At 36.5% G+C, this 24,817-nt stretch overlaps 3 protein-coding genes across 6 annotated transcripts in view; 2 read left to right on the top strand and 1 right to left on the bottom strand.

The window, feature by feature from the left end:
* LOC137239463 (toll-interacting protein-like) overlaps nucleotides 1-9,900 on the top strand; it is a 116,440-nt gene extending 106,540 nt beyond the window's left edge. For all 3 annotated transcript variants that reach the window (XM_067764788.1, XM_067764786.1, XM_067764787.1), the window contains 3 exons: nucleotides 4,403-4,525; nucleotides 4,603-5,157; nucleotides 5,227-9,900. In XM_067764788.1, the coding sequence (XP_067620889.1) occupies nucleotides 4,403-4,525; nucleotides 4,603-5,157; nucleotides 5,227-5,337 (789 nt within the window). In that variant the 3' untranslated portion in view covers nucleotides 5,338-9,900. The remainder of the gene's footprint in view (nucleotides 1-4,402; nucleotides 4,526-4,602; nucleotides 5,158-5,226) is intronic.
* Nucleotides 1-24,817, top strand: part of Ror (Tyrosine-protein kinase transmembrane receptor Ror) — a 156,061-nt gene that overhangs the window by 108,704 nt on the left and 22,540 nt on the right. The gene's annotated exons all lie outside the window — the stretch shown is intronic.
* LOC137239460 (calcineurin-binding protein cabin-1-like) overlaps nucleotides 7,124-24,817 on the bottom strand; it is a 61,716-nt gene continuing 44,022 nt past the window's right edge. For both annotated transcript variants that reach the window (XM_067764782.1, XM_067764783.1), the window contains 3 exons: nucleotides 17,604-17,780; nucleotides 14,629-14,694; nucleotides 7,124-11,250 (listed from right to left, as the gene is read on the bottom strand). In XM_067764782.1, the coding sequence (XP_067620883.1) occupies nucleotides 9,919-11,250; nucleotides 14,629-14,694; nucleotides 17,604-17,780 (1,575 nt within the window). In that variant the 3' untranslated portion in view covers nucleotides 7,124-9,918. The remainder of the gene's footprint in view (nucleotides 11,251-14,628; nucleotides 14,695-17,603; nucleotides 17,781-24,817) is intronic.

The raw sequence follows: 24,817 nt of genomic DNA on the forward strand, positions 1-24,817 counted from the left end.
ATCAATTACCAAATTTCTATTAGATTTGGAAGCGCGGTAGAGACTCGCTTACACACGTGTACCTGATTATTATGGGAAAAGTTATAGCGTTGTCACACGAAACGCCGTGTTCAAGAATTCCACAATCTACCCTACCTTCTTCCATCAGCTTAGACATTGCCGTCTTACGCATAAAAACCGATTATTTTCTCAGATTCGAGTTTTTGAGTAAAATGTGGCTTGCTGGTTTTTGTTACACAAACAAAATACCCACCTCTTAAGTCTGAGAAACTGCTTGATTTTAATGCGTATGGACCATTATACGCATTGTAAAAGGAAATGCAACATTTTGGAAGAGCATTGCATACATTTAGGGGCTACTTGTTTCCGGTGTCGCTTGTTGTACGTTTCTGAGCACCTGTTAAAATGTTCAGTATTTTACTAAAACTGGCGTCCTCAATTCACCTGGACTCTTTTTTTTTTTTTTTGTACTTGTCAGAAAATTTTCGAACTACGTCAAAAATCATACATATTTTCTAGGGCGAACCATCTTATTGGGTGTCTAATTCGATTAATTATTTTCTTCTTCGTCATGTTGTGGTTGTTGTAGCGATAAAGACGCTCCACAAAAGATTTGGCGAGTTTTATCGATGTTGATGGTCCTTCGTCGTTCGGATATAGATCTGGGACGTGTCGGTAACAAGCACCATTAAGGTACAAGTCCGACCATCTTAGGAACAATTTAATGTGACCTCATTGAACCTTCTAGCTCATCCCCACCGCATAGCTCAATGAGGAACTTGGGCTCGCTACAGCCTCGGCTGCTAAAGAAGCAAGATTCACCACGTGTAGGTGAGGTTGACAATTGGATTTTTATTATGTGCTTCGCTTTTTCAAATAGCTGTGGTAACTCACAAATTATCACCACTTTCTTCTCACGGAAGTCCAAGGAGACTAACAGTTTGGACAGAGTTGGAGCCTAGAGACATTAGTGTTAGATGTGATGGTTTTATAATGCCATTGAAATGATGGTTGTTGGAGTAATAAATATGTATGAAATAGGTTACGTTTTTCCGGGTTTATATTGGATAAGTAAGAGTTTAAACTACACCAATATTCAGATTGAATGGTGACGAGTGAGTCCATGGGGAGTATTTTTTTGTCTTATGTAAGAATTGGATAGTGGACTTTAAGAAGAGGGCTTACCGGGCATAACTCGTCATAAGACTCGTAACCGACCGTGCATGGATAAGGCTGAGGTTCTTTTCATGCTATTTTGGATAAATTGGTCGAGTTCTTGGATGTCGCAACTTCTTTATAGTGTTTACGGACATGACTCCTTATTTACCTGAATGGCGAGGCTGCAACAACCGGTTTGGAGGACCAGGTATCTGGGAACTTAGCAGTTTATATGAAAAGAAATCAAAAGAGGCAGGAAAAAACGACAGCATATTAACAGAAAGAAACAAAGATACAAATCAAATCCTATCAAAGCATGATCGACTTTTATTCAGCTCCTGTAATAGGGTATATCATTTGTTGCACTGCTTCCTTTGCCGCTTGTGTTCGATTTCTGAGCTCCTATTAAAGTATGCAATGTTTGCAAAGTTTTTGGCATAGTTTGTTATTAAAAAAATAAAATAAATAAAAATTGTCCCACAAGAGCTTACATTTTGAACATTAGCCGTCATCCAGTGAGTTTTACAGCTCAGGATCACACTCAACTCTCACGGGAATGCTCTGGATCATTGAGAGACTTGAGAAGCAGAGGTTGAGAGGTCGTGATATTTTCGCACACGTGAAATGTGTTAGGCAGATGTCGCTGCTGTTTTTCATTTAACTCATACGGCGAAAGGCTAAGCGGCGACATCTTTTTTTGAAAAAGTAGGTTTATTAAAGGCAGCGTTGCCAAACTAAAGACAAGTAATTAACAAATTATCTGGCTCACAAATTGAACCAGACTTCTATCTGGATTTATCTGGCTCAAATCGTTGTTGTTGCATTTACATGCAAAATTATTTATCTGGCTCAGGATCTTTGCCACCGGATGATGGCTATTTTGAATAAAAAAATAAATAAATTATAATTATAAAATATATTTATTTTGAGAACCTGCTATGGGGTATATCATATTACATTCCAGTAACGTGCACACTGTATAATGGTAGAGAGGAAACGCCTTATTTGAGACAGCGCTGAATAATTTTGTAGCATACATTTGGGGGCAATATCCGTTGTCGTTGCTCTTTATTTTCTGAGCACCTATTACAATGTGCAGCATTTAGTGTATTAATCGGTGCTTTTATTGTCTAGTTAATTCTTTTGCATACATCATAGGAAATGTGGAATAGAGTTATATTCTACAATGTGTGAATAGGTCCTCAGAATAAAAAGATCGACGACAACGGAAGTAAATGATTTATATGTACATTGCCTCCAAATGTTCGAACGCATTCATTGTTAAAGCGGAGGAAATGCCGCATTTGAAATAGCGCCACATGATTTTGTACATTTAGGCGCAATGCATAAGTGTGCACTTCCTATGTCGTCGATCTTTATATTCTGAGCTCCTATGCAAATGTGCAATATTTAAGTGTGTTTTGATTGTGGTCACAATCACGTTTTTTATTTGGCCAGTTAGTGTTTACTTGCACACATTAAGGGGCATTGTGTCCCTTATTCGATTGATATTTCTTTCAACTTGCAACATCCTGGTTAAATAGTTGTAGCTCAGACAGTGAATCGAAACAATTGCAAAAACTCCGTGGTGCCATAGGCCACGCTCAAATAGATGCCGTGTGGACACGATGATAAAACGAATGTTCTAAACTCGTTATAGCTTTGATTAAAGCAAAGAGAATATAAACCAAAAATCAGTTGGAAGTCACGACATTTTGGAATTAATGTAAAAACATCGAATGCAGATTCTGATTACGAAAACAACGAAAGAACCCAGCGAAGGGATGGATCATGGAACATCACAAACTTTAGAAGAAGCTGGGCCCAAACCTGACAACCATTAGCTTTCGTAATATAAAACAAAGCACACAAGTGTACTTATTTCCAGGTTAGAAGCACTGTTTACAACAGTCAGAGAATGTGAGAATACATTTATAGGTTACACTATAGGAATCGTGCTCGTTTCTTACGCAAAGAGTTTAGGAAGACTTAGAAGGTTCACTATAGTCGAACGATAGTATACAATACACAAATAAACGAAAAAACCTATTACACTTTCTTGTATAGCAAGTTCAAAGCGAATTATGTTCAGCCCCTGCAATAGGGTATATCGTTTGTTACACAGTTAAGTACATTTTTAGCATACTTTTAGGCGCATTTCGTATTGCAATTGCTTCCGCTGCCGCTTGTGTTTAATTTCTGCACTCCTGTTAGAATATGCGATGTTTGCGAAATTTCCGACGATGTAGGTGTGTATATCACTTGTTACAGATAGGTAAATTTGTAGCATACTTTTAGGCGCGTTTGGAAATGAAACTGCTTCCGTTGCCGCTTATGCTTAAATTATGATCTTCTGTTAGAGTATGCAATGTTTGCAAAATTTGCGACTTTTTTAAACTACTAAGTAAAATTTGGATCTGACAGCCTCCTTGTCGCTGTCAGAAAGAAACCAAACCCATAATAGTTTGGAATTAAGCAAAATATTTTTATATACAATACAATTTGATATAGTTTCATCATTAAAACTGCAAGGCAAAAATGGGAATTTGTCGGCACGCAGATTACCAAGCAACTAAATTGCCCTATATCTCTTGAACCAAGCAAGATTTTCTTAACTAATTTTTTGCATTATAGTTGCAAATTAATGCACTTAGTACCTTAATCGTTAACGATAAAACCTTCTACGAATAAGTGGCTACATGGAACAAAAAAATAGTTAAAAAATCTTGCTTGGTTCAATAGATGTAACGCAATTTGTGTGCTGGGCCATTTGTGTACCGAAAAACTATAATTTTTGCTTTGAAGGGTTAATGATGGAAATTTATATCAAATTGTGAATTAATCTACAAGTAGGTGGCTATATAATACAAAAGTTTAAAAAATCTAACTGGATTCAAAAGATATAGGGCAATTTAGGTGCAGGATAATTTGTGTACCAATAAATTCCCATTTTTGCCTTGAAGGGTTAATGATGAAACTATATCAAATTCTATTATATAGCTACCTTCTTGTAGATTGATACTCAATTTGATTCAACGTTCTATCGTTAACAGTTAAGGCACTAAGTGCATTAATCTGCAACTATAATGCAAAAAATTAGTTAAGAAAATCTTTTGTAAGGACAAATAGAACTTTGCCGGCTTAAATCCGCGCCATACCAGTATGTAGATCCAACTGTGGTGATCGCTCGACTGTAAAAGCATAACATTAAAACACTGTTATATTTTTCGTTCTCGTTTTCTAGGCTATGCTCGGTCCACTACCAAATGATTTTCTTCGTATAAGTAGCGGTGTGGATGCGCAGGTAGCAGCAGATTGTCAAGCAGCAGCCGCGGTATATCAACAACAAGTTTATCCGCAATATGTCGTAAGTAAAGATTGCGTTTATATTAAAAAAAAAATTAATTTTTAAATCATATTGCTATTTATATTACTCGATTTAAGGCACCCAATTATGTTGGCCGTTTAAGTATCACATGTGCACAAGCAAAATTGGCACGAAACTATGGCCTTACCCGCATGGATCCCTATGTACGTATACGTGTCGGACACTATGTTTATGAGACCCAAACCGATCCGAATGGTGGCAAGCATCCACATTGGAATCGTGTCATACAAAGCCAATTGCCTGTAGGTGTCAATTCAATTTTTGTGGAAATTTATGATGAATGCAGTTTCAAAATGGATGAATTAATTGCATGGTGTGAAATTAAAATACCGCAAAGTGTAATGCGCGGCGAAACACATGAAGAATGGTATCCGTTGAGTGGTAAACAAGGTGAGGGCCTCGAGGGTGCCATTGATATTGTTTTAAGTTTTTCCAATCAACCACTGCAACCGTGCATGTATCAAACTATGGCTGGTGGTGGACAAATGTTAATGGTACCACCGGGTAGACCCATGCCTATTTTTGTTACACCGCAACAACCAGCTGTTGGTAATACAGTGATGGCGACGCCAGCACCACCAAGACAATTGTCTGAAGAGGAATTTAAGCAAGTAAGTAAACATAGAAGTGAATTGTAATAATATAAACTAAAAAATCTAACACTCTTCCTCTATGCATAGATTCACGAAATGTTTCCAAATATCGATAAAGAAGTTGTCAAGTCTGTATTTGAAGCCAATCATGGTAATAAAGATGCAACAATTAACTCTTTGCTGCAGATGAACGAATAAGACGGCCAACCATTTTTGATAAGATAGAAAAAAAATTATTTACACGCAAATATACTTACTAAAATATTACATACCTACATATCGTTGCCTTAATATACATTTCAACTAGGGCTGTGGACTGCATCCGGATTTTTCAACTATCCAGATAAACTGGATATTGGAATAACCGGATAACTAAGCAAAAAATCCGGCTATCCAGATATCCGGATTCATAAATGAAAGAACATTTTCAAGTGCTGGAAATGTAGTTAGTCTCACACGAAATTGTTTGAGTCGGGAAATGATATCGGCACTTGTTTTCTTACACCAGAAAAAGAAGAAAATAGTTCAACATCGTATTACATATTTCTCAATACGCGCCTTTTTTGTATTTACGGTTAATTAAATGCCCCACGAATTTATTGTTATGAATGTTTAATAAACATATGTGGTATATCAATTTGTTGCTTTCACTCGATGTCCGAAAATACGGTTATTAACCGGATCATCATAAATCCGGATAGTTTCACAAACGAATATTAACTGGATATCCATGCCGTTCGGATTTTAACCGTGTCAACGGATATCCGTATATTCGAACATGCGGATAATCCCAGCCCTAATTAAACATGTTAACAATTTAAAATAGTGCAATCAAAATTATATATTATTTTAAGCTTTCTGTATTGAGGCAACGGCATACAGGTACAGCACAATAATACATCAATAGCGTAAAGACCCTTTTTAAATGTAAACGTGCATATCGAGGCCTAAAACAAGCGTTATATTTTGTGAGCTCTTGCTTTTTATATTATAGCACTACTTTTTATAATAAAGATTATTGGCTGTCCGTAATTTCACAGGTTTGACAGTCGGCTCTTTGATATCGAACGCCAGACGAGGCCGTTTGGTTTCCGTACCTTGATATGAGTACTGAAATTTTCATATTTCAATGTCTGCTTTTTTAACTTTCTAATTGTACAACTTACGAACATGCAATTCGATAGCTAATTACTTAAAGGAACAGTGTTTATCAAACGTTTTTTACATTTTTGTGTTATGGAAAGCGAAAACGATCATTTGATACACGTTATTTTTCGATATCGAATTACGGATAGCCGCTTATGAATATTTTTTTAATTTGAGACCTCGGTATACAAATGTATAATTTCTCATCAAATGGCATCTGCAAGTGACATGAAAGATAATAAAATTTCCCTGTGTGTTAGTTTTCCGAAAAATGGAATATTTTTGAGACTTTTTGTATCTACATAATGATTACACAGCCCCACAAAAAAAGTGGTATGTACAACGGAGGAGACAAGTCAATTCTTATGGATTTTTGGTCGCTGAACACGAATCTGCTCTTGTTTTTTTTCTAACCTCAAAAAACTCCCGTTTTTCGAGTTTTTGAGACGAAAAACTGGAGTTAAAAAAAAAAACAAGAGCTAACTTTTGAATTCTGACAACGGATTCGTGGTCAGCGACCAAAAATCCATTCAAATTGACCTGTCTCCTCCGTTGTACATCCCACTTTTTTCTGTGGGGCTGTGTTATCAGCCCAATTCTAAACAAAAGTTCCTTGCGGGTTTTTTCCCTTCCCCCATTCCTCGTATTCTAAATAAAAATTCCTTGTGTTTTTTTACTTCTCACTTTCCTCTTATTCTGAATTCGAACACGCGGAAACCGGTTATGGGAGAAAAGTAGGTGTTATTAATGTGAGTGAGAGGGAGATTTCTCTGTCATTCCTTAGTTTTTTCACTTGTTAAATTAAAGGGAATGCATGAAAATAGTTAAAGGAAATTGGTTCTTTTAAGAAATAACATTTGTACAAATTTGTGCTAAAATACGTACATTCTACCACAATATTCTTTATTTTAAGTCGAAAAGTATATCATAAGCAACGGAAGAGCTCTTTGTATATTTTATGCAGCCATCCAGAAATTGCGCAAGGATTTTTTAAGAAGACTTAAATAGATTCGACTTGGCCGCCAGAAAATTGCTTTGCTGAATGGAAGCAGGCAACTGCAGCGGATTTGTGTTATCCCGCCGTGTTCTTCCTGTTTATGTTGCTGTGGCAGCAATTCATTACTCATTTCAATGAATACCTTTTTAAATACAATACTGTGCATAGTTTATGTTTAATTTCTGAATTTCAAACAAATTCGCAACAATATTAAACATTTAAATTTTTTAAACAAAATAAGATATGCGCAACAAATTTCAATTGACAAAACAGCTGACTTCGAAAGTTCGAAACTCCCATTCCAAAATTGTTATTCTCCCTAGGAGAAAAGAATTGGAGGAATTTTTCCGCGGCAATAAAAAAATCCGCGAGAACTAAATTCCGAGTGAATATTTAGAATTGGGCTGTATGAGAAATGATCTATACACGAAACACAATTTCCTTTGTGAAATAATTAAAAAATTAAAATTTCCCTTGGTGGATTTTTTCTGTGTATTATACGTAAAGAATTGCAGTTTATAACCCTATTAATTTCGAATAAATTTCCAGAAGGGGACATTTATATTGGGCATGCCTAAAATCATTTGAAACAAATATTATTAACACGTTAATTTAAATTTTTTCGAGCTGAACTAAACGATTATTTTGAGTGCATTAAATTTCACAAAAAGTAATTTTGAATTTTAGAATTATTTGAAATATCTTCACATTGAAAATAATCTAGATTGAGCATAAAACTTAAATAAATTGTAAAATAAATGTGCTTAAAGTAAAAATGTGCTACAATTATAATCAACAAACCTTGTTATGAAATCTCTAAATATGCATTTTCGCGAGCTGAACCAAACTATTCTTGCAGTGCACCCATTGAAAAGAAAATCTTCCAAAACTAATTTTAAATTTTGTAATTATTTGAAGTGGTAGCTTAACATATGTAAGGGTTAAATTACCTGCAGCGAAACGCACTAGTTTCGAAATACCACAATTGCTCCGCTTTGCAGACGTTTTAAACGCATTCTTAATTAGTTCAGTTGTAGTTGGTTTGCAAATAGTGGCAGCCTTTGATAAATTAATTTTTAGTACATACATATAGCTCTGACTTAAGCGCTGTTGGTAAAATATTAGCACCAGTTTGGAGGTAGTCATCAAACCTGCTTGCTTACGGGAAAATTTTTATAATGAGTGCTTGATATTGTTAAGAACAATTCGCTTCAATAGTGTCATAACTCAAAAACACGACTTTTGAGTTAATAACATATAAACGTACCTAATATCATGATCTATGTTGTATAAAAAAATCTTTGTGATCAGTTAAAAATTTACCACGTGCTATAAAAATGAAAATAAACCTTTATATGCGCAACATATGGCAGTTAAAATCTTTGGATGGCTCTCCTGGAAAATTGTGTTTTTTGAGTTATGACACTATTGAAGTAAATGAGCGAATTGTTGGTATAGAACTCATTAATGAACACATTTGATGGTTTTTCGAGCCACTTTTAGAGTGAGTTTTAAAAATTTCCTAAAAGGTTATTTTAACATTTAAATCATTTGGAATAATAACAACGTAAACTATCTAATATGAATACATGATTTAATTGAATTTAAAAAAAAATCTGCAAGCAAATTTAAGTACGCGTAATTAAAATTATAAAGAACATAACTTATTATAAAAACGCCAATATAGATTTTCGTGGGTGTAACCAAACAATTTTTGAAATATAATTCAAAAAACAATTATTTCGGTGTGTTTCAATGTATTTGAAAAATTCACCACAAAGGAAATTTGCATTTTTTCAAATTATTTCAAATTCTTTACAAAATTGTTAATCTGGAATAAGTGAATAATTTAATTAAGTTCTAACTTCCCTTCAACGAAAGCATTATGCGATTGAACTTACTCACAAGGAAATTGGTATAAAAAAGTTTAAAGAACGCCATTACGGGTCTATAATTTTTCGCCACGAGTGTAAACATAAAATATTCATATCCACTTATATATACAAATTACTAACAAAAATAAATCATGAGTGTATTCTTTTTAGTATCGCGTGATTCCAGAAAATGCATATATGTGACCAGGTATATGAAAAGGTGGCTTATGACTCAAAACAATTTTTTTTCCCTTTTTTCTGGTTTAGATAGTTTTTGAGACGCTCTTTCACGTGGTGAAAACTAGAAGGCCCTAACTTGCTTAGAAGTGTACTAAAATGTAGAGAAAGAATAGCACAAATGAAAGACGATGAAGCAAGCCTTTGGTTCCTTCGGTGCCACTTTGGTGGCTGGTGAAGCATTCTCAGCATTTTTTGATAGAATTTTTTTCGATGGCAATGGAGCCAAAATATCGGTGAGAAACTGGTTTGTGCTTTGCCTTTTGGGCATGACTGTTCATAATGCATAAGAAAAACGACTAAGAAACTGAAGAAATGCATTGTTTATCTTTAACAGCTGTTTCTCGCAATTTTTTTTTTTTTGAGTCATAAGCCACCTTTTCATAGACAGGGTCACATATTTTGCTTTAGTTAATAGTTTCTCAGTTTTCTTTTTTGATTTAATTTTATGAAATATATTGTACTTTAGTACTTTAACTTAAAATAAACATGAAACATTAATGCATATATATGGAAACTTTATACTCAGTCTAAAATTATAACTTCTGTATTTGTATTTAAATTTTTTTCATTTTGTTGTTGATTGGCCTTTTTACGCTCTGCCAATTTTTGTTGTAAAGTTTTTGTTGGTGTCGTTGGTTGACTTGTAGATATTTGTTGCTGTGAGGTTTGTGCTGGTGTTTGTTGTTGTTGCGAAAATGTTGCTGCTGTTTGTTGCATTTTTTTTCCAGCTGTGGCGAATTGATTTGGTAAGGTATTCGAACTTAACGTATTTACATGTTGTTGCGATATGGCAGCAAAATGTGCAGCGGAAATTGTGGCACTATTTACTAAATCTATTGTGGGACAAAAAAGTGGATGATTTTCGCTAAGCATAGTTTTGGTTGGAGAACTACTCAATGGTTCTTGTTTGAGTTGGATTTGTTGTTGTTGCAATACATTTGCAGTTGCAGTGGTGGAGGCAGTATTTGGTGATACATTATTCATATTTATTGCATTAACTGAAGAAATGCCAGCAGCAGAAGACAGTTTTGATTTTCGTTTTGTTGCGGTGCGTTGCTTTTGTTGTTGTGCCTGTAGCTCCTGTAGTTGAAATTTGTTAGCATCTTGCATAAGATTCATTATCATTTGCATTTGTTGATTATACAAAGCGTCACCACCAAAGTTTGCGAATGGATTCACAATTGCAGTATTCGCGGCATTTAATTGTTTTTTAAATTCTTGCGCATTTTGCAGTATGTCAACACCGCCTCCGGTGCCACCACTTATAGACATTGCAAGGTTGGTTGTTGGAATTTGTGGCGGTAAGGCGTTTGCTGACGATACACGTGGTGGGGGACATACATTATAAAGAAATGGTGATATATTCATCATATCTATAGTTGAATTGATGTTACCGCTGCTACTACTTATTGTCGTAGGTTTACTATTACTTGTTTCGATGCTGCTGCTGCTAGAAGTAGCTGACGTAGGCAAGATGGACATACTTGGTGCATTACAAAATGGTGTAATTGTTATATCATAATTGGCTAATGCTTGTGCACCAGCGTTTATTGTAGTGAATGTGGTAGTTGTTGTTGGTGTTGTGGTCGAGGTGCTGGTATAATTTTTCGAGATAGACGGTGTTATTGTTGTTTCCATGGGTAATGCAGTAGATAGGAAAATTGGATTTGGTGTTAAAGCTGTGGAGGGCAAACTGCTTATCGATGAGTACATTGGATTTGTCGACATGGATGTCGGGGGTAGCAGTGGTGTAGACGTTGCCGGCATTGCTGTGCTATTAGCCGCTCTTTGCTCATTTTGTATGGATTTAAAGATTGCCTTATATTGTTCAATCATTTCTTTCATGAAAAGTTGCTAGAAAATAGACAAGTAATTTAGTATCATAGAGATTTATAATATACATATTTCAAAGCACCCAGCCCTCAAACTTGCCAATAGTCAACAACGTGAGCAATGATGCCCTCATCAATGTTATGGCGGCCTAAATAATTCTTAAAATCTTAACTGTAAACTAACCCTAACATATGCTCACGTTGAGCAGAAGGATGTATTTGTTGTTGTTGTTGTAGCGATAAGGTTTCTCCCCGAAGGCTTTGCGGAGTGTTATCAATGTGATGGTCCTTTGCCGGATACAGATCTGGTACGCTCAGCTAACACAGCACCATTAAGGTGGTAGCCCGACCATTTCGGGAACGATTTATATGGCCACTTTAAACTTTCAGGCCATCCCTCCCTCCCCACCGCCAAGTTCCATGAGGAGCTTGTGGTTGCCAGAGCCTCGTCTGTTAGTGAAACAGGATTCGCCACGGATAGGTGAGGTTGATAATTGGGTTTGGAGAAGCTATATATTGCGCTGGCAACCTGAAAGGGTTGCGCTACACAGCCCTTGAATCTGGTATTTTAGTCGCCTCTTACGACAGGCATGCCAACCGCGGGTATATTCTGACCCCCTAACCCGCTGGGTGATAATCAATTTCGCTTGCCTGTCTCTGTGGGTTCACAGGATGCATGGTAATATGTCACTACAGGCGTCGACTGCTAATGCACATCCAAAAATATCGGGGGAGGTGTCAAACGAGGCATCTGGAACTCGGCGATGATAACTCGTTGGCGGAAAAGAAAAATGGTATCTCTCTCAGGAGACATTTGCAAAAATAAATAAATACGAGGCATGATAACCCTCCCAAGAAATTTTCGGACGAGCTTCGCTTCTCTCCAACTTGTGTCGTGCTCCTTTTACTCTTTTTCTTACAAATTGGCGGGACAGGACCTATGTACATACTTTACGCCGACTCCGAACATTATCTGCAAAGCTGATGAGTTTTCATTTAGAAGATTTTCATGGCAGCAATACACTCGGGAGAGTTTGTCAAATCACTACCGAGGGGCGACAAGGTTTAGAAAAACTGTTTTCAAATTGAAAAAACGTGTTCCTAAAGTTTGGATGTTGCGTTGCCCGGGACATGAGCCCAGGATCTTCGGTGTGGTAGCCGGAGCACGTTACCACCACACCACAGTTTTCAAGTGGGTGTTGTAATCTTGTTGTACAAAGAAAAAACAATTGTGTAGAAAAGGGTTTCGCACGGATTTAGTTTTAATTTCAAACCGGTGTTGGACCGACCAGAAAGGTGTAACCGAACATTACATACTCAGCTGAGAGCTTTGGAGACAAAATAAGAGAAAATCACCATGTAGGAAAATGAACCTAGGGTAACCCTGGAATATGTTTGTATGACATTGGTATCAAATGGAAGGTAATAAAGATTATTGTAAAAGGGAGTGGGCCATAGTTCTATAGGTAGACGCCTTTTCGAGAAATCGCCATAAAGGTGGACCAGGGGTGACTCTAGAATGTGTTTGTACGATATGGGTATCAAATGAAAGGTGTTAATGAGTATTTTAAAAGGAGTTGGCCTTAGTTATATAGATGGACGCCTTTTCGAGATATCGCCATTAAGGTGGACCAGGGGTGACCCTATAATGTGTTTGTACGATATGGGTATCAAATTAAAGGTGTTAATGAGGGTTTTAAAAGGGAGTGAACCTTATAGCGTTTTCTTTTCTGGTTAAAGTGTTACGCTTTTTGTACACCGCGCAAGGGTTATTGTTCTATTCTGAAAAACAGGCAACGCCTTTGCGGGGTATTTCATTCTTTTGTGAAAATTGTTGCCTGCTCGCAACGCAAAATCGTTACACTTTTAGCCTGTATAAAATGGTGGTGTGGCAGTGCAACTCTCAATTCGCTCTTAAGTTTCACATATACTCTGTTAATATAAGTAAATATGGTGAGTTGAAATGTTCTTTGTATGCACTATAAATGTTCAAAATTTTCTGGGGTAGGTGTAATTCTATTAAGGCTTTACCATTTACTTAGGCAACAATTTATTTCAGGAAAGAAAACTCTATTAGTTGTATATGTGAAGGCGTTTCCGAGCTATCGGACCAGGGTGACCCAGATCATCATCTGTCGGGTACCGCTAATTTATTTATATATGTAATACCACGAACAGTATTCCTGTCATGATTCCAAGGGCTTTGGATTTCGCCCTGCAGAACTTTTTCATTTTCTTCTATATAATATGGTAGATGTCACACCCATGTTACGAAGTTTTTTCCAAATTATATTTTGCGTCAAAAAACCAATCCAATCACCATGTTTCATCCCTTTTTTCGTATTTGGTAGAGAATTATGGCATTTTTTTTAATTTTTCGAAATTTTCGATATCGAAAAGTGGGCGCGGTCATAGTCGGATTTCGCTCATTTTTAATACCAAGATAAAGTGAGTTCAGATAAGTACGTGAACTAAGTTCACTAAAGATATATCGATTTTTGCTCAAGTTATCGTGTTAATGGCCGAGCGGAAGGACAGACGATCGACTGTGTATAAAAACTGGGCGTGGCTTCAACCGGTTTCGCCCATTTTCACAGAAAATAGTTATCGTCATAGAAGCTATGCCCTTACCAAATTTCACAAGGATTGGTAAATTTTTGTTCGACTTATGGCATGAAAAGTATTCTAGATAAATTAAATGAAAAAGGGCGGAGCCACGCCCATTTTGAAATTTTCTTTTATTTTTGTATTTTGTTGCACCATATCATTACTGGAGTTGAATGTTGACATAATTTACTTATATACTGTAAAGATATTAAATTTTTTGTTAAAATTTTACTTAAAAAAATTTTTTTTTTAAAGTGGGCGTGTTCGTCCTCCGATTTTGCTAATTTTATTTAGCACATATATAGTAATAGGAGTAACGTGCCTGCCAAATTTCATCATGATATCTTCAACGACTGCCAAATTACAGCTTGCAAAACTTTTAAATTACCTTCTTTTAAAAGTGGGCAGTGCCACGCCCATTGTCCAAAATTTTACTATTTTTCTATTCTGCGTCATAAGGTCAACCCACCTACCAAATTTGATCGCTTTATCCGTCCTTGGTAATGAATTTTGGCAGTTTTTCGGTTTTTCGAAATTTTCGATATCGAAAAAGTGGGCGTGGTTATAGTCCGATTTCGTTCATTTTAAATAGCGATCTGAGATGAATGCACAGGAACGTACATACATACCAAATTTCATCAAGGTACCTCAAAATTTACTAAGTTATCGTGTTTCGGACGGACGGACATGGCTAAATGAATTTCTTTTTTCACCCAGAAAACGGTTTTTTACAGCTTTTGTTTTCTCCCTCTTATATACATACAACAAAAAATCAAAAAAACTTTGTACTCACATCATTTGGTTTGCTTTCCACAAAAGGCTTCGATGCATTCCTCATTTGCTGCGTGTCCAGTGATGGCTGAGAAAAAAAAGGTCAAATGAAAAAGCAATATACATTTGATAGATTAAGAGCTGTTTCCATCATCTCCGCTTAACCCTTACTGGCACTTTATTTGACAGATATCATATGCTGACCTGTTAACTTAGCTGCCGGTCAGCGTTAACCGGAGGGGAATAAAACGTGTTCAAACTTATTAAATACTACGTTTTTGGCTACAATTCTAATTAACCGTTAATTCTTAATACGAAGTCTGATAAAACTTTGATGGCGCGTTGCGTAAGATTTCATGTTTGACATATGATTTACGATATTCTGCCAAAGTTGGAAATGTCAAGTGATGCGGCAAAAGCTTCGCTTTGACAGCGACATAATTAAACAATAACTTGACTAATTTTCCTCTCTTTGGATTTCATAAACTTTGTGTAGCAGATATATGTACGTGAGACAGTACTTTTACATGTCTAGAATCTGTATGTCCTGCATGCGATGTGTACGCACATGACACCAACCATATTTTCCATTTCAACACCAACTTCTGCATGGTCCACCCTTGTTGAAAGTGCTAGCTTCCTTGGATTCCCGTTAAAGGACTTTGATGACAATTTGTAAGTGGTCGCACCCATTGAATGGGGCGAAAGACTTTTAATACAACAACATTGCCAATTGAGTAGGTAAGTACTCCCATACAGATGTTCTGCTCCAGCTTTCCCTTTTCTTGTGAGAAATCCATTGAGTAATTTTTCGCAAACGTTTTTTTCGGAAACGTGTATGAGATTCGTTTGCGTAGTTTCAGTTACGAAATTTATAGAATTTTTTTCTTAAATTATCTAACATAAAAAAAGAATAATTTATAATTGGACGTTGTGGCAGAGCACTGCCCTCAAGTGGCCCAATAGAAACAGGCTAATCATGTTCATTATTTTTTTATTTATTTAATTAAATTTTTTGCCGAGTCATTGATGGGCAGTGGTTAATAGACGAAATTTGATTAAAATTTCGACTGCGATTTTCGTGTTCGCAGCTGTCAGTACTTGTACGAAGTAATTGACTACGAGCAAGTAAGGAAGGCTAAGTTCGGGTGTAACCGAACATTACATACTCAGCTGAGAGCTTTGGAGACAAAATAAGGGAATATCACTATGCAGAAAAATGAACCTAGGGTAACCCTGGAATGTGTTTGTATGACATGGGTATCAAATAGAAGGTATTAAAGAGTATTTTATAAAGGAGGGGGCCATAGTTCTATAGGTGGACGCCTTTTCGAGATATCGCCATAAAGGTGGGCCAGGGGTGACTCTAGAATGTGTTTGCACGATATGGGTATCAAATTAAAGGTATTAATGAGGCTTTTAAAAGAGAGTGGCCCTTAGTTGTATATGTGAGCGCTTTTCGAGATATCGACCAAAATGTAGACCAGGGTGACCCAGAACATCATTCGTCGGGTACCGCTAATTTATTTATATATGTAATACCACGAACAGTATTCCTGCAATGCTTCCAAGGGTATTTGATTTCGCCCTGCAGAACTTTTTCATTTTCTTCTACTATGGTTGGTGTTACACCCATTTTACAAAGTTTTTTCCAAGTTATATTTTGCGTCAAAAAACCAATCCAATCACCATGTTTCATCCCTTTTTTCGTATTTGGTATAGAATTATGGCATTTTTTTAATTTTTCGAAATTTTCGATATCGAAAAAGTGGGGCGTGGTCATAGTCGGATTTCGCCCATTTTTAATACCAAGATAAAGTGAGTTCAGATAAGTACGTGAACTAAGTTTAGTAGAGATATATCGATTTTTGCTCAAGTTATCGTGTTAACGGCCGAGCGGAACGACAGACGATCGACTGTGTATAAAAACGGCGTGGCTTCAACCGATTTCGCCAGTTTTCACAGAAAACAGTTACCGTCATAGAAGCTATGTCCTTACCAAATTTCTCAAGGATTGGTAAGTTTTTGTTCGACTTATGGCATTGAAAGTATTCTAGACAAATTAAATGAAAAAGGGCGGAGCCACGCCCATTTTGAAATTTTCTTTTATTTTTGTATTTTGTTGCACCATATCATTACTGGAGTTAAATGTTGACATAATTTACATATTACTGTAAAGATATTCAATTTTTGTTAAAATTTGACTTTAAACTTTTTTTTTTTAAGTGGGCGTGTTCGTCATTCGATTTTGCTAATTTTTATTTAGCATACATATAGTAATAGGAGTAACGTTCCTGCCAAATTTCATGATGATATCTTCAACGACTGCAAAATTACAGCTTGCAAAACTTTTAAATTACCTTCTTCTAAAAGTGGGCGATGACACGCCCGTTGTCCAAAATTTGACTAATTTTCTATTCTGCGTCATAAGGTCAACCCACCTACCAAGTTTCATCGCTTTATCCGTCTTTGGTAATGAATTATCGCACTTTTTCGGTTTTTCGAAATTTTCGATATCGAAAAAGTGGGCGTGGTTATGGTCCGCTTTCGTTTATTTTAAATAGCGATCTGAGATGAGTGCCCAGGAACTTACATACCAAATTTCATTAAGATACTTCAAAATTTACTCAAGTTATCGTGTTTACGGACGGACGGACATGGCTAAAAGAATTTCTTTTTTTGCCCAGATCATTTTGATATATAGAAGTCAATATCTATCTCGATTAGTTTATGCCGTTACGGATTACCGTTATGCGAATAAAATTAATATACTCTGTGAGCTCTGCTCAGCTGAGTATAAAAATGCTCGTAATTGACCGAAGTATTCTGGGATGTGTTCGCATCGGAATACCTTTATTAATAGGGTTTTCGGGAGGAATTTAACCGATGTTAAGCCATTACCAATGTTTTTATGTGAAATAAATATGTTTTCGAACTTAAAGTTATAACGATTACTACTTGTTTAGGCCGTCAAACATGTAAGCATTTCATACTTACATATTGCGATCGAAGTAAATGAAGCCATATAGATTCGTTGGAAGGTGTAGTGACTTGTGAAATGCTGTTCGCATTTGTTAAATTTTCTGCACTACCAAAACCACCATCTGCAGGTTTATTAAGACTTGAACGGCCACGTTGACGCATAGTTAATCCAGGAATGTGAATTTGTTTTGGCTAAAAAGTGAAAAAGAAATATGTTTATGTTATTATGGAGAAATGATAAAGAGGCGGGTGACATAAGGTCAACGGTCTTAACATCAATTGACCTTGGGACCACTTCAACTGGCCACAACGACACCGACATTATGACCATCCTGCCTTTCCGAAAAAGTAATAAAGTCAACACTTTTTTTCTCTAGTGGCCATGGCCTTAATTATTTTGTTTCGCACCTCCACGTATTAAAATATTCATTGTCGAATTACAGTTAAGTTTTATTGTTTTCACTATATGTGACCTGGAATCATGAAAGGGACCTATTGTGCGAAAAGAAGTTTTCGAGAAAAACGCGTTTAAAGTTTTTGTTTAGCTGGACTTTGTGTAGCGGCCGGCCGTTGTGAACGAATTTTGTAATTAAAATTTAAGTAACTTCCCGATAAGCTACAAGCTTGAAACTTTAAATATATATTACAGAACCCGATTACAATGCAATAATAAGAAAAAAATCTACGATAAGTGGCACATGGATCGAAATATTTAAAAAAAATCGTATTTGTAGTCCGATTTGGCTTTAAATGCGTTTTGTGAAAAGATAGAGCGTTAAATTTCTTATAAGAATCACTCAAAAAGTGAACAACGGTATCTTCGCACAACAGGTCCCTTTCATGATTCCAGGTCACATATGTGTTTTCGGTCGAATGAAAAGCGTATTTTTTTAAATTTTCAGATACGTCGCTATATTTTGTTCACATTTAAAAATCGGATAAAAAACTGTCCCAATGAGGCCCTCTCTGAGACAAAAGGAGCTTTTTCGTTGGAAGCAGTAAGGAAGGCGGTCGGCATGATGTGGTGGTGCACAGTGGCTAGTCATTGTCGGCTGGGGCGGGTCCTTGCCAACCTTACTGTTCCTGCGCCATAAACAGAAAAAAGTTCCTATCATGCCTATCAAACTAGCAGCTGTCAAATTTAAAATAAACTGACAGAAGCGCAGAGACGACTCAAAACGCTTATAATTCAAAATAAAACAACATCCGGCCGAACCGGATGTCACGGACAGACCGTTAACATTCAAAAAATTTAAACTTCAAAAAAAAATCAAACGCAAAAAAAAAATTTACCGAACCGGACATGGCCGGTTACTAACGCTGAAATTTAAAAAAAAAACGCTGAAAAATTTAAATACAAAAAGCAAAAGGGCCGAATATATAGAGGGGCGCAGCGGGTGGTGTTGCGACGCCCGGTGCTATGCCCACCCTCAAAATCCATGGCCACCGACGCACCTATTTTTCGGTGGCCCTTACCTGGTAACCCTAAGTGCCTTCTAAATAAACAAGGAAGTCAGCATTCCCATTTTAAATTACAAATTTATTCAAAATTCATTATTAATATGTTGTTGTTAAACCTTTTCTTTGAAAAATCATTGGATTATCAGCTAAATTTCTAATATAAACTATACTTTCTAACAACAAAGTTATTCAAATTAATTTGCTTATATTTTGTTAACCAAAAATATATATAAAGTTCTGTCTTGGTTACTATCATTAGGGGTGGGTGGGTGTGTTGGGTGTTGGTGTTGTTGGTTGCGAGTGTATATAAGTTACATCCATACATACTTGTTCTATACACATACTATTTTAGTGTTATATAGTTTAGCCCCTTATTCATTTTGGCCTTAAAGTACAATGTTACAACAATCACCTATTATTTGCCTTTTTTTTCACTTACAAAAATTATTATGTTGTTATAGTAGAACTTATTTTTGAGTGTAACAAAATATTAAATTGGTATAATGCTAATGCGCATAGTATAATGATAATAATATGTAATAGGTACTAAGAAAATTTGTTACAAAAGCAATAAAGAGGACATTGCGATAGCAATAGGTATTACGTGCACGTATGTTACTTTCGTCGTGTTGTTCGAAAGATATTGCCCGCAATAGGGATTCATATATATATATATATATTGCATTTGTATGATATAAGACAAAAATTAAATTGAAATGCTTTTGCCAATTCGTGCATAATCGACGAATGGCTGCTGTCGCAAAAGAAATTTTCTTTAAATTTATGGTTGAGCTCCAAAAATGGAACGCTAAAACTTTTCAAATGATACAGACCGCTTTTCTTATGAATAAAAACTCATCGACCTAACTTCAATCATTTTGAAGCAAGAAAAAATATCATTAAAATGAAGAAAACGAGATGTATGTTCCTTGTTGTATAGCCAACAATTTCGAGTATTCAATAATACAATTTGACAAAAACAATCGACTCCTGTTAAGTAGTTCAACCGGACTGTATAGAACCCTCTAAGTACCACTTAGAAGTTTCTTTAACTACCCTGCAAAAACGCTCCCGTCATTCCACGTCATTTGACCAGACACTCTACAGTCATAGGTTATATTCATAGTCACATTTGCATGAGCGTGGGTAAGTTTTATGACCAAATTTTTTGTAGGGTAATTATATCTAAAGTTATACTTTGCTGGTACTTACATGGCCGTCTGAGTACGTACCATGGGTCTCTGCCGGCGTGGTTACCGGTGATGTTGTTGTTGCTGGTGAAGGTGTCGCTGTCGTCGGTTATGGCGCGCGGTCTTGGGCGCGCTGTGTTGGTACTGTTGGTGGTTGTTGCGCTCTGGTCCGAGGTAATCGAATGAACCTGGTGGCGATAAAACTTCGTGCTGACCTTTACGATCTGGATGACTTGGTAATTTTGGCGTTAGTTGTATTACGCGGCAGCGTACTGCTGGCCCTGGGGCGGAATTGGTGTCGGACGCTTTTCCGAAGGTGGTAGTGTACTTCGTAAACGTAGAGAAAGGCATTTATCTTCGGATACCAAGGGTTTCTCATCAACCATTAGTTTAGTGCCGCCCGAATCCGAATCGGAATCACTAGAACTTTCCTCACTAGGGGTGACCGTGAAACGCCGACCTACTTCAACTGGATATTCTATACGTTGAGCTTGTGTCAACACAACACACCCGTTGTAAAGTTTATTACCACCTAAAATAGACGAGTAGAAACTAGATTTGTCGGAATGAACTCTGTCGGTACTTTGCGCTATCGACTCTTTCCTAGTTTCTGGGCATTTACCTGTTTGTTCTTCTAGTAGTTGGTTTAAGGAATCGGCCTGCAATTCCTCGTTGCGGTCTTTTGGTTCTTCAACAATACTCGCTTGAATACGTGCACAGCCGGCTAGGGTGTTTTGCGATTAGTTGAATATAAGTGGGGATGTGCAGTTGATGTAGCAATAATGTTAATGAAGCAGTATAGGTGCTTGACGCCTTTGCTGTTGAAGTTGTGCCAATAGATGTTGCACGATCCTTTGTATAATCGCCGGGCCGCCAAAAATCAGGCTCAAGCAAATCACAAATGCCGGAAACTCATGGCAATTTTCGCTCGTTGTGGTTTCTCAAAATTTTTCAGACTTCTTCTTGCTTTGTCATGCCGGAAACTCATGGCAATTTTCGCTAGTGATCGCCGGTCTGTTTTTTTCTTGTTTTCGATACTTTTGTATCGCAACTTTCGCCCCATCACCAGTCACTAGGTGTGTTCGCACGAACACGCTCCCAAGTGGACCGTAACCGTAGACCATAACAGCAGACCGTAACAATTTTAGTGGAAACTTGGAATAGAAAATCACGTGACTACAGTGAGACGACAGCTAGCATCAACACTGAAGTCAGGGACAACTAAAATTAAAACAAAAAAAAAAAAAATATTGCTACACCGCATCGCCACTAGACAAGGGCAAGCAAGCCATTCGAGTGTATTTCTGCCTTCAAAAACTGCTCAGCAAAATTCATCCACCTTAATAGGTGCCGTTCGTAGTCGGCATAAATAATATACATAGGTTCATTGATTTGTAGGAAAAATGAAAAAGCAGGATAATTTGGGAGAGAACCACGGTCGTAATCTCCTCGGAGGTATACCGCGCAAAATACTTTTTTTTATTATTATACTACGTACACTTCGAAAAGTTTTTGGCGATACCTCAAGCAGTAGGATGGTATCCTCGGAAGACTTCTTTTTTACAAGAACTAAAAGGCCAAATTCCCCTTAACAGGGATTGGAAAGGATACAGGCTGATCAGAAAGAAGCCAACTCGCTCTCCTCTACCGCAAGGGTCCATGATTGTCAGAAATTGCCAGATCGCAGTAGATAATCGGCCACTGACGGACCCCTTTATAATGGATAAAAAAAATAAGTTCTATGCATCTAAAACAGGGATCTTCATTTCATAACACATTTATGCAGATCCGATTTACACTAGATCGACAATAGGGTAGACTTAGTGATGTATAAAACTTCTAAAAAACGCTCATGATGTTTGAGCCCATGGAGAAGGCACCCAATAAAATCAAGAAACCATGATTTTCTTAATAATTTCCCTGTTTGCTTCAATTAAAATTCTTTACCTGAGTTCCTATGAACACTGATCCAGATCTCGATAAAAATTTAACATGAAAATACAAAAACAACGTTGTGATCCTGATAAAATATTTGGATTAATTTTGGTTCAACAGGGTAGCTGTGTTGATTTCGTTTTTTGTGGTAAATTCTTTACTGCTAACCCTTTTTACTTGGAAGTACTCACAGAAATATGTACTGGAGTATCTGAATCTACCAAATTGTTTTATCCAATTATTTGCCAAATATTTTTATCTTTAGGTCTGGAAACAAGTTATTAAGGCCTTAAAATAATTACATTATATCATTTTAAACCATGATAGAAATACGATAAATTTTTCATTACTATATTAACAAGAAAATATGCAAAATACAGAACCTTAACAAATTGTTCGATTCTTTTTTGCACAAAGCTCCCGGCAGTCTTCGGACGATTGTTTTTAGGTTCAAATCGCGTCTAGCTTATTTTGTTGCCTATTTCAAATCCTATAGAAATATATAAAATTTGTGGCATAGTTTAAAGAACTAATAATAGTAGTAACGCCGAAAGCCCTCGGTTCAAGTACCGGGCAAAGCAACATTGAAAATTTAGAAAAAAAAATTTGTTCAACTATAAAAATGTTTTACTCTATATATGACATTTCGTAAGTACCTACATATATGATGAAATTTTAAGCTTCTGACTGTTAAAATGGGGCAGAAATTACGAAAAGCTTTTAATCTTAACAATCGGTTCGATGGGATATATATATACTACTAGCAGACCCGGCAGATGTTGTGCTGCCCTAAATTTGGTCTATCTGCATACATTTTAATAAGTTTTTTCCGTCTAACTCTGCCCTCCCCCACTCTTCACTTTTTCTTAATCCTTTTATTGACTCCTCCCTCCGTATTTTTCGCTTCATCTATCTCTATCTTCGTCTCACTCTATCTCTTTCTCAGTCTCCTTCTCCTTCCCTTTTTTCTTTTCTCTCAAGTTCTCATTCTTCTTCATCCCTTATTGCCAGTCTCAGAGGGTGGTATGTATCTTGTTCCAGTCCCATTACGAGTCCCAGTCCCACTCCGAGTCTCAATCCCTGTCCTAGGCCTAATCCCAGTCCCAGTCCGTCTCTGGTCTACTTCCCGGAAAAAAGGATCGTAAATACTAATATAGGCAAATTTATATACCAAATTTCAGGCAAATCTAGTAGGACGTATGTAAACAGGGAGGTGGGTATTATTAATTCATGTCTTTATTTCGGCTCCGCAAGCATATTTATCAGTCTTTGCCTCTTGATGCGACTAAATCGAATAACACAACAGCAACAGCTTTCATTTGATATCCATATTAATACACAAGCGTTTTATTTAATCCGGCCGTGAGCTCAACAATAACAACAACGGTATATACTAACGGCCAAAAAAGAAAATAAATTATGGAAAACCGGAGAGCACACCGAGAAGTTGAAGACGTCACCAACGTCTACAAAAACATCAAGAAAGGTTATGACAACAAAACCGGAAAACGCGTAAAACAATACCAACGCACTACACATCAGACCACAAGACTTTCAGAGTCTACGTTGTTTCTGGAGAGGTGTAGGAAAAACGGAATAACACCGAAATTTATCAGCAATGCGACCAAAAACATTACTTACATTATCAACAACAACATCAGCAACAGCAAAATACCAACAAAACTTTCAAACATCGTGAATACATACATAGAAAAGATCAAGTGGAAACTTCTAAATATTATCATAGCAATAAAGCACGAACTTCTGCGTCAAAAAGGAAATAAGGTAAATAGATTAAGGACAGAAATAACACAATACATCAACACACACGACTCCACGGCATTCTTCAAAAGCGAAGAACTGTTGACGAACAAACTCAAAACGAACATGAAAACGTCACAAGTTAACAAATATGAGGATCTTAAACGAAAACAAGAACAACTATTGAATATTAAGGTGATACCGGAATGGATTGCAAACACGACCAACACACAAATACCTACAAACATTCAATGAAGTGAAGTGACAATATTTACCATGAGAAAAATATTATAGTTATTAAAAAGATCTTGGAAAACAACAACTTTCCCACAGAGCTAACCAAGAAACGAATTCGCGATTATTATTCCCGACCCAGTGATAGCGTTAATAAAGAAGCTAAAAACGTCAAGATATACAAGTCTGCAACATATGTCCCGAGATTATCAGTAAGAATAAGATATTCGAACATGTATGACAAAGAAAACGTGCGGTTAGCTTTCACCTATGACAACACACTACGGAAAATTTTCAGTAATCTAAAATATAAAATCTTAACACAAGAAAAATCGGATATTGTATACAAGATTCCTTGCAATGGAGACGGGTCCCACATATGCGAGAAAGTATATGTGGGTACTACAAAAACAAAACTCAAGACAAGGATATCCGCACAGAAATCTAACATAAAATTAAGGAACAATTTTGCGGACAACAAAACAGCTTTAACTTCGCACTGCCAAGATACAGGACATTACCCGGACTTTGACAATGTCGCAATTTTAGAAAAGGAGAGAAATTATAATAAACGTTTCATGTTAGAAATGCTACACATAGTGGACACCCCTAATGATAAGAGGATGCATTTTAAAACGGACATCGCGA

This window comes from Eurosta solidaginis, chromosome 2 (genome assembly GCF_040869045.1).
Source record: "Eurosta solidaginis isolate ZX-2024a chromosome 2, ASM4086904v1, whole genome shotgun sequence".
In the NCBI taxonomy this organism is placed as follows: Eukaryota; Metazoa; Arthropoda; class Insecta; order Diptera; family Tephritidae; genus Eurosta; species Eurosta solidaginis.